The 9,663-nt window shown below is 55.7% G+C and overlaps 1 protein-coding gene across 1 annotated transcript; it reads right to left on the bottom strand.

Moving 5' to 3' along the window:
* Positions 1 to 7,566: 7,566 nt before the first annotated feature.
* Positions 7,567 to 9,657, bottom strand: Gp1bb (glycoprotein Ib platelet subunit beta). Its single transcript, XM_028770520.1, has 2 exons — positions 8,670 to 9,657; positions 7,567 to 8,433 (listed from the first exon to the last, which is right to left on the bottom strand). The coding sequence occupies exons 1-2, from the start codon at positions 9,007 to 9,009 to the stop codon at positions 7,829 to 7,831; spliced, it is 945 nt and encodes a 314-aa protein (XP_028626353.1). The 5' UTR covers positions 9,010 to 9,657; the 3' UTR covers positions 7,567 to 7,828.
* Between the last annotated feature and the right edge of the window lie 6 nt (positions 9,658 to 9,663).

A 9,663-nucleotide genomic window follows, 5' to 3' on the forward strand; every position in this document is an offset into this window, starting at 1 on the left:
GGAGGTGCAGGGGGGCTGGGAGGGTTGAGCTAGGACCAGAGATGGGGAGCCTGAGAGCTGACAAAGTATCCCTTAGAGACCCAACCCTACTCACAGATGGATGGACACACAGGCAGACAGACAGTCAGAGGGGAAGCAGCCAGGCTCCTGCCCCCCAGCTGTGGCCCCTCCGGGCCTGGCTAGCTCCATCATCCCTCTGTCTCCTCCTTAAACCCAGCAGCCACCCAACCCCAGATCTGGCAAGACAAAGAGGGTGTCCAAACTCATGAACCTGACATTACATTCTTCAGAGCAGGGATCCCCGTCTCCAGGCCTGTAACCCATGCCTGCACAGCCTTGAACTTGCTGCTGCTAAGCCTTGGTCTACCCATATTTCCAAGGCAGAGGCAGACATGCAAAAAGCTCTCTCTGTGCTGTCTACACCAGGGTCTCTTCTTGCTGTGCAATCTCAGTTTCCAACAATGCCCCCAATCTTGTCCCCAGTTCTCTTCCAAATGCTCCTGTTTCCAACAGGCCCTGCAGTGTGCATCGGGTGGACTAAATGCCCACGGACCACAGGCTAGCACGTGTGCTGTACTTGGGGCCCTGACACTGCTCCCCATCGCCTTGGTGAAAGACCGAGAAGAGATGGGAGGAGTGGGTAGGACGTCCCCAAGCAGACAAGGCTCCTGAGTGGTGGGCCACTTTAGCCTTTAGTTGTACCCAGGCAGAGTTGACCTGGACTCTCACTGATTCTGAACACCCCAAGATTTCTGCTTCTGAGCCAGACCTGACCTTGTGTGAGTTCCAAGGCCTCCAGGCCCACTCTTAATAACACCCAAGAAAGCCCAATAGTATAGCCTGGAGGTATAGCCATAAATTCACACCACCAGCCGCTGAAGGGATAAATGTGTCATCAACTGTAGGATTTACGATCACACCCCTGGCCGACAAGGCAGAGAAAACAAGAGTATACATACACATGGTGTGTTGGGTGGGGACAAGCTGCTGCCCGAGGAGTGCACTGTGCCTAGGTAGGGCCTCTGGTTGTAGTCGTGATAAATACAGATCCGGGATGAGGCTTGGGGGTGTGTGTGCAGGGATACATACCATAGTGTGGGGGTCCAGATGCATTCACCCATATCCTGACACATAGTGAATGCTGTGCCTACACATTTTAAAATAGTAGCCTATCCAAGCACGTTTGGGGTCACAGAGGCTTGCCATTCAGAACATGTTCTGCTAACTGCATGACCTTGACCCACCCTTAGAGATGTGCTCTTTCCCAGAGAAGAAAAACCAGGGAAAGGGACTCGCTAGAGGCTATGTGTGCACATATGTGTGCGTAGGATCCCTACCTACCAAGACAGGCCACAAGGAAGGTGGTAGGAGATGAGAGGACATAGCGCATGAGAGACAAAGGCAGAGGTAAAAAGAACATGGGTGTGTCAAGACTATGACAAGGGTAGGTGATGCCTCAGACCTGCTTGGGGGTCTTCATCCTTGGGGACTGACTAGCACTGAAGGTGATGGAGGCAGGTAGGCAAGCCAGCCCTATCAGTTGGCCACCGAATAGACAATAACAACAAGAGACCAGGGCTGTCATTCAGCCTGGTCCCTTTGTAGGTAGCCTCTAGGAAAGCTGCACACCAGGACAAGAAATAGCTCCTAGCTTGTAGTTCTGCTGCCACCAGTGAATGCCACTGTTCTTTGTCATCTGGTGCTACTGAGCCAAACACGGATGCCCAGTCCTGAGGATTTGAGGAGAACTTCATGGATCCTCTAGGAGGACCCCAGGAGGACTGGGGAAGGGTTCAGGGAGTGAACCTGGGAAGTGGCTGAGTACAGGTCAAGACTCTTTCTCTTCAAGCGTTGGTCTGCATTCCCTTAGGAACTGGAGGCGCATCTTTCTCATGCTTTGGCCAGTCTCCTGATTTTGCCCCAAAAGGCTTGGGAGTAGGATCTTTTGGAGCCATTCTAGTGGAAGGGTTGGCTAATGTCCAGGGGTAGGTACAGAATAATCATGATACCCCCAAATAAGGAGACAAGGGTTTTTGACCACCAGACTGGAGACTCTGAAACAGGTACCTGCCAAAGATAGATTTTCTCAGTAGGAATTTCTGAGACTAGACACAGACACAGACCAGGGGTCCCTAACAGGGATCCGCAGAGCAAAGGGCCACAGAATAGGGACCCTTAAACAGAGAACTGAAAGCTACCTCAAAAGTCTTGCCTCACTTCTCCCACAGGTGAAATCCACGTTTCCTGTGTTCTCCCAGCCCACCACAGGGAACTGGCCTGGGCTTTCCTTGTCCAGGCTCCCAATCTGCACTCCTAAAGGAAGGTGGCAGGCTACTTGTGCAGGTACTCTCAGTGAGTGTAACGCTTAATACAGTCAACAGCAGGCGAGCTGAGACAGGTGCTGTCAGTGCTCCTCCCCCAGTCTTGCTCAGACAGAAGCCTCTTCCCTGTGTCTGTGAAGACTGGCAGGAATTCTTCTAGAGCATCTTTAAATAAACAAAGCACAGAGCAAAGCAAACTCCAGCGCATCAAACCCCAGCACATCACAATAGATTCCAACGCCAGGCAGAGTTCGCCTTTGGCCTGCCTGCAGGCACCTTCTCAAAGTAGAAGTTCCAAACCCTTCACCAATGTCCCTCCAGACAGCAGAGGTCTTGGACAGCTCCACTGGCCAGTGCTGCCTGGGGTCCTGCCTCTATCTCACCAAATCTCCTCAGCTTCCACATGGTTTTCCTCAGTATTGGGCTCCTGAGGTTTACCTACACAAATCAGTGGCTGTGCTGAGTTATTTCTCTGGGCCTCTGCTCACAACAGCTTGGGAGTCATCAGTCCCCTTTTAACCCTTAAGTGTTCTGTTACCCACTTGGGGACTCAGTAACCTCATGGAGCTAGCCCCAGGGTCTTGTGTGATACAGGAGACAGAGCCACACCCTGGGTGGAGAGAGGACAGGCTTCTGTGGAAGATGTCCTTGCACCCTTCTGCCATGCATGGATCATCCAGGTCCAGAGCTCCTGATGCATTTGGTATACTTAGACAAACAGCTAGGTAAGCCACCCAGGGTCACTGCAGTGAGAGTTATCCCAGCAGGCGAAGGAGGAGCTGGCCATGGGGGATAGAGCACGGACCTTCACTGAGTCTGAGGCCAAAAGACCTGAGCCCTAGCCTTAACTTCCAGCCTCAACCCCCACTGTCCCTCTTCTGAGATGTCTCTAGTGATTGACTTGAGAGTTTGTTCTGAGGGTCAACACCTAGGACAGCCACAGCCATACAGTGTCTCTCAGGCATAATCTTAAGGGTTCTCAAGGTCTTTCCAGGAAGGAGCCCCTTGGATACCCCCAACCCCATTTCAGAGACAAGTTACAAGGGAAATCTGTTTTGCTTTTAGTGCATAAAAGTGACCTTGACTCCACTCATGGGCCCTGAGGGGAGCCCTGTGTGGCCTGGGGAAATAGGCAGTGGCCTGAGTCCTGCAGTGCTCAGAGCCTAGCCTTGGGCCCTCATCAGCCTCTCCTACTGCAACTGACTTCACACTTGCCTTGGTGTGTGTGTGTGTGTGTGTGTGACACCTGGGGGCCCTACTTGACTTATCTCTCAGCACTCTTTGTCCAGCCAGCCCTCAGCACTCTGACCGGAAGACAGAATGGAAGGAGGAATGGACATTTTCTGTGACAGAACCCTAGAACCTTTTCTTGTCACAAGAAAAGTCAAGAAAGAACTCAGAAAGCTTGTGCAGCCATTATAGAGAGAACACGGTATGGAAGGCTCCAGGGGAGAACATACTGTCCAGGAAAAGTTGGGGGCTGGGAGGTCCCACAAGAGCTGTTTAAGAAGGGAGAGACATAGCCAAGGCCAGGCCTAGTCACTAGGATCAGTGACCCCCGAAGACCCTCACTCTACTGGGGGCACTACTCCAAGTGCCCCCTGCTGATTTATGGTCCTCCCGGGGGAAATGAAGTTTGCTGTGGAGGCACTGCACACACCTCAAGTTGGGGTCGGTATGGTGGAGATGGTTCTCAGCTGGTTTCCAGATGGGCTTTATGGAAAGGGTACCTGGGGAACTCAGACACCCCAGCAAGGTATTGGCTGGTGTCAGAAGGCCTCTAGCTCTAGCCTGTCTCCTATCTGTGTCACAGGCCTTTTCTCTGTGACACACGGCCCTTGCCCACCAGTTTAGCCCTGGGTGGGTGGGAGTGGGAGCTGGTGATTTATCACTTGCCGCCTGTCTTCCATCGGAAACGCTGGGGGTGGGCGCAGACGCTGCCGTGAGCTATGGGCCACCCACCCCAATGTTGTTGCTCCGTCTGGGCAGCGGGTGCGGGCCTCCCCCTCCTACGTGGCTAGTCTGGTGGGCCCCCACACCTTTCCCAGGGCATCCTCCTTGTGGTGACTTCAAGCAGGTCAGCCCAGTTTCGAGGCTTCTCCAGGCTATAGAAGACACATGGAGAAACTCCAATGCTACCCTGGTAATCAGGGTGGCCTAGAGATGTCCGAACCTCCTTTTCTGAGTCTTTGGGCTTTCCCCTCATAGAAATGGCGGGAGTCCAGCGCAAATTATCGTCAGCCCCACCCCCCTCACAATGCACACAGCGGGGGTCAATGAATGTTTACGGAGCAAATATCGGGTAGGGGCTGAACCTGAATTGGCCCAAGTCCTTCCCGCCAGGCGGAAGAGGTCCCTTATCTTTGCGGTTGACCGGTTGTCAGTGTGCCAAAGGATAGGAGGAAGGGGGACTGCACTCATCTTCTTCCCGTCTGTCAGCGACCTCACAGTGCCCTCCTCTCCATCCCCGGAGGGAATGACCTGCCAACTCCTCTCGGTGCAGTCTGGACGGTCTTCCGCTCCCATGGTGGACTGCTCGGGCGTCCCTAACCTCCTATGCGCGGAGAGCTCTGCGTCTTTTACGGATCGCTAGCGCTCTCTGGTGCCAGTCGGGGGTCATGGTGCTTGAGGGAAAAGGCTGGGCTCATCAACAGGCAGTTGAAAAAACAAGAGGGCCGAAGCCCCCTTCTCCCGCAGCACGTGTCTATTCCACAATGAGATAGAGGCTCTGTGCGGGAGGTCAGCACTCTGTCTATGCCTAGGCTGGTGGTGGCCTTGTGTCGCCTTACTGGAACGCCGTCTATTCAGCTCCTTGGCAGTCTTTGGCTGGATGGCAGTACAGGCTGAACGCATGACTTGACCTCTCTAAATGTACCTCTATGCCCCTTGTTGGACTAGCGGAGGCAGGAAATCTCTTAGTTCGACTGGGGTCTTGTATAAGGATGAAGGTCACAGGAGCAAGGGCAGACCCACTGTGGTGGGCACAGGTGTGGTGGGTGCAGAGAGTGGGACAAGTACACAAAAGCTGGGCCTCCCTTTAAAGCTGAAGTCTTGGGAGCCTAAGGGATGGGTGGGCAGTGTGGTGTGGTCACCTCTGACTTCTGAGCTCCAGAGGAAGGGACTCAGAATCAGCCAGCCCGGGAATGTGAATGTGTCTGTGTAGCTATATTAAATAGGTTTTTGAGAGGGGCCCTGTAACTTATGCTCATCTGGGAGGAGTTCCAGACCACAGAGGGGACCAGTTGGTGGCTGGGGAGGAGACTCCAGGGCAGGTGTGTTGTCTCTGAAGTGGATGACAATGGTGGAGGCTGAGCTGAGGAGGAGTGTGCATTCAGGAGCACTGAGCTGGGACCATCTACTTCCCCACATTTGTTGGAGGCTCAGACCCCAGGCTAGGCACATGGAGGGTCAGCTTAGGGTCAGGAGTTAGAATTGGAGAAATTCCCAGGCCACTAGAAGAGCCAGCCACTGAGGCCAGGCTGGAGTCTTGGCACCAGCCAGCCCGTCAAGAGGGGTCTCCTGGAGGAGCTATGGGTACAGCTGCTCCATTAACCAGCAAGCAGGAAGTCCACCCTCCTGTTGGAATACACTGTGACGCCAGCCTCATTTCTTTGCTAGAGAGCCCTTCCCCTTCAGGACAAGGTCGGAAAGACAGTGGCCCTTGTTCGTCATGATTCCCAAATCCAGACTCTCAGCAAGACACTGGTCCTGGAGCCTTCAAGCCCTGTGAGCATTGTGAACTGAGCCCAGGCTCCTTCCAGAGCTCCTGCTAGGCCCCTGAACTGTCCCCTAAAGGTTGTCAGCAAGGAGGAAAGCACCCAGGGAGCTTGTCTTAGCTCTGCTCCATTGTAGCCACAGAAAGGGATGGGAGCATGAGGTACTTCTTGACACCTGGTTTGCTCCTATGAAAACCAGAAGGGATGCCCCTCCCTCACTGTGTTCAACTGTCTTTAAGGTGTTATCTGCGTACCTCAACCAGGGGTTTGGGCAGTAACAAGCCACCCCTGGGGAGGGTGAACAAAGAGGACCACTGTCCCTGATGCATTGATAAGGCCGGATGAACAAGTACACAGTTCAGTGCAGTCCACAATGGGCCGGATGCCCTGCACCTGCCCACAAAGGAGGGGGTGGCTTATGCCTCACGTCTGACTGGCAGCTTCTAGATAGCATCAGCCTACTGGAGAGTCATCTGTCTTGTCCCACAAAGGCTGAGACAAAGGCCGTGTCAGCTACAGCCTCCTCGACCTGGTCCGTGGTGGTCAGAGGAGGCCTAGTGCTTTCCTGTGCCCAGACCCAAGGGTCTTCATCAGGATCAGCAGAGTGTCAGGAACAAAAGCTTCCAGTATTTATAGAGGTGAGCAGGAGGGGGACCTCTGAGCCTGGTACCCAGGCTGGCTCCAATACTGGGAAGGTGCCATTCTGCTTCTTTGGGTACCCAGGGAGGAAACAGTACCTAGTTTTTCAGTTCTAGAGTAGGGGGCAGACAATAAGGACCCGGGAAGAGCTCTCTGTCCTGAGCTGTGAGGGAGGGCATTTGCTTGAGAGCCATGGACCAGGTTAGAAATAGCATCTGTAAAGGCCTGGGCAGAGTCTGGGGTAATGTGTGGTGTTCTGTCAGGGAGAACTGTCGGGAGGGCTGAGACTGCTGGGCTGTCAGTTGGTGAGGTGGGATAGGAAGGTCTGAGGATTCTTGGAGGGTCCAGGGTTGTGGGAGGAGGCCTGACTCAGTCCACAGCACATTTCAGAGACTCTGGCTAACTCATACCTGCAGGCCTTTAGATCATGTTTCTGTCACTTGGCCTTGCCTACCCTTCCCAGTTCACCTCCTGACTGAAATGGCCCATGGAGTCCCACTGGGCCACAGACAACAGTCACTTGTTTTTGAGTCACCCCAACCCCTATCTGTCTCTGGGTGCTCTAATACCTGTCCACACAGCAGGGTCACCTCAACTCCTGGGCTGTCCTTGAAAGTTCTCATGGCCCCGGTTGTCCACACAAGCCACCCCTCTGAGGACGAAGCTGCCTGCCTGTGCTGTTTCAAGCTTCCTCAGTGCCTCTCTATTCACAGCATTCGTACTGCGAATGACCTCGGAGACAGCTGCGTACAGGGAGTTTTATCCATTGACTCCTGTTTGCCCTAGACCAGTTTGGCAATGTGTGAAGAAGTGATTATGTCCCTTTTAACAACACTCCCTCAGGCCCTTTCTAGCATTTGGCAAAGTCGGGTGGTACAGAAACCGCCAGATGAGGAGGAGAAAGGTTTATTCAGTGCGGAGTCTGGCAGGGACTGGGCCGCTCCATCACCACTCTAGGCTCTGAAGACTCAAGGTTGCTTCACTCTGGTAGTACTGGCAACAGTTTGGCCCCATGTGGATTCAGGCTTACAGAGCTTGGGTCTGGGAGGTTGGGCAAGGGTAGAGGCCAAGACCGATCCAGGTGAAGGCGAGGGTCCTCCAGCAGGAACCCGTAAAGTTTGCAGGTCGTTGTTGCTCAGCGCCTGTCTTTTCTTAGGATGCATCACCTCGGGCCGACTCCGCCACCAGAGGGGCTGTGAGAGAGAACTCCCGGATGGAGCGTGCGCGCGTGCGCAGCTTCCGCAGGCGACCCAGTAGGAGTGCCAGCAGTAGCGCGTGTAGCAGCCCGAGGACCAGCAGCGCTAGCTGCGCCACCAGAGCTCCCCAGCAGAGTAAGCCTGGCGCGCACGCGGCCCGCAGCTCATCCTCCGCCACGTAGGGCACCAAGCGGCCGCGCAGCGCCGGGGGCGCGACACAGCGCAGGTCGCGGTAGGGCGCGCGCTCCGGGCGGCCGGCCAGCCAGGCGCGCAGCGGCAATAAGCGGCAGTCGCAGCGCCAGGGGTTGGCGCCCAGGTGCGCTCTGCGCAGCGCAGGCAGCGTGTCCAGAAGCCCGGGCGGCAGCGCCGTCAGGTTGTTACCGGTCAGCACCAATTCGGTGGTGTCGGGAGGGAAGGCAGCCGGCAGCGAGGCCCAGGTCAGCCCGCGGCGCCCACAGTCCACGAGCGTCCCTGCGCAGCTGCACGGCGCGGGACAGCCAGAGGCTGGGCGGCTGGGCGGCGCTAGCAGCAGCAGCAGCAGGCTGAGCGCCCCGCGCGGCCCTGGAAGAGAAGCGCTGGGATGAATCCGGAGCATCTCTGGGAACGCCAGCGCTGCTCCCTCCAGCTCCTAGAGCCAGTGTCCCACAAGTCCGCAGGTCCCTCCACCCCAGCCACCCTGAACGCTGGCTGGAGTTTCCCTCCACCTCTGATCCAAGCTTTTGCCTATTGCCGCCCAAACTAGAACACCTCCTGACATGGCTCTTCTAGAAAGCTGCAGACCCGACCCCAGAACTCACGGGAGCCCATGGCGAGAGGATGGCGGCCTACTTCGTTCTGGAGTGGCGTTGGCCCGAGAGCCTGCCTGAGTCTACAGCAACAGACCACAGTTCTGCCGCCTGGCCAGAAATAACTCCGAGCCGGCGCGCAAGGGCGTTGCGGAGGCAGATAGGGTACTATCGCCTGGGACCGCAGGCAGCCCGGGCTTCCGTCCCCCCCCGCCCCGCCCGTTCCCAGGGGCTCATGGAACACTCGGACACTCGGTGCGACGTTCACCAACTTTGTTCTCCTGTCACCAGGACAGGACGTGGCATTCACAACTAAACAAAACGGAATATGGGGTGTGTGGGGAGGAATCATGCGGGTGGAGAGATGGAGGATGCCAAGGACTGGAATCCCTGCAGAACAGAGCTGCTGGGAAGAAAAGACCTTGACCTATGGGTGGATGAAAGTAGTCTAGGCATAGGGAACACCCCGTTCCTGACGTCCCTGTAGTCCTTCAGGTAGACCCAGGAAGGGGCGCGAGCGGTCTAGCGCATCGCAGCCTCACCTTCCTCCCATAAGCCTGGGGTCTGGGGTCTTCCTAAAGGCCTCAGCCTCCAAACCCCGCTGGTTCTGATCCTGAACAGAGCATGATTAGTGAGGGAGGGAGGAACCGGCCTACTACTGCGCTCAGTAGAACATTAGCATATGCTTCGTAGCCCACTGGAACCTCAGAGAGGGGCCTCCCAACTCCACTCTTGGACACTAGCTTGGGTAGTAGGCCCGAGATCCTGTATCCACGTCCCTCCTCTACCCTGGTTTATTGGCCCGCTGGGGACAGTGATCTTCTAGGAAGGGCGACCTTGGAGGTTGTGCACGACTTGTTCCCTTAAGACAGGCGGGGAGGTGCGGGGTGGGATGGAGGCAGGAGGTTGGGGAGGGGCTGTGGTTCAGATCACTCGGGAAGCAGATACAAATGACCTGGAAGGGTGGATACTGAGAATAAATTAGGGTCATCTGGGGGCTGTGGCT

This window comes from Grammomys surdaster, unplaced genomic scaffold (assembly GCF_004785775.1).
Source record: "Grammomys surdaster isolate TR1022 unplaced genomic scaffold, NIH_TR_1.0 202, whole genome shotgun sequence".
NCBI classification, from domain to species: domain Eukaryota; kingdom Metazoa; phylum Chordata; class Mammalia; order Rodentia; family Muridae; genus Grammomys; species Grammomys surdaster.

Coding starts and splice junctions, on each gene's coding strand:
- Gp1bb (XM_028770520.1), bottom strand. CDS start 9,009: ATGATTCCTCCCCACACACCCCATATTCCGTTTTGTTTAGTTGTGAAT. Junction 8,434..8,669: donor TCCTCTCGCCATGGGCTCCC/GTGAGTTCTGGG, acceptor CTTCTCTTCCAG/GGCCGCGCGGGGCGCTCAGC.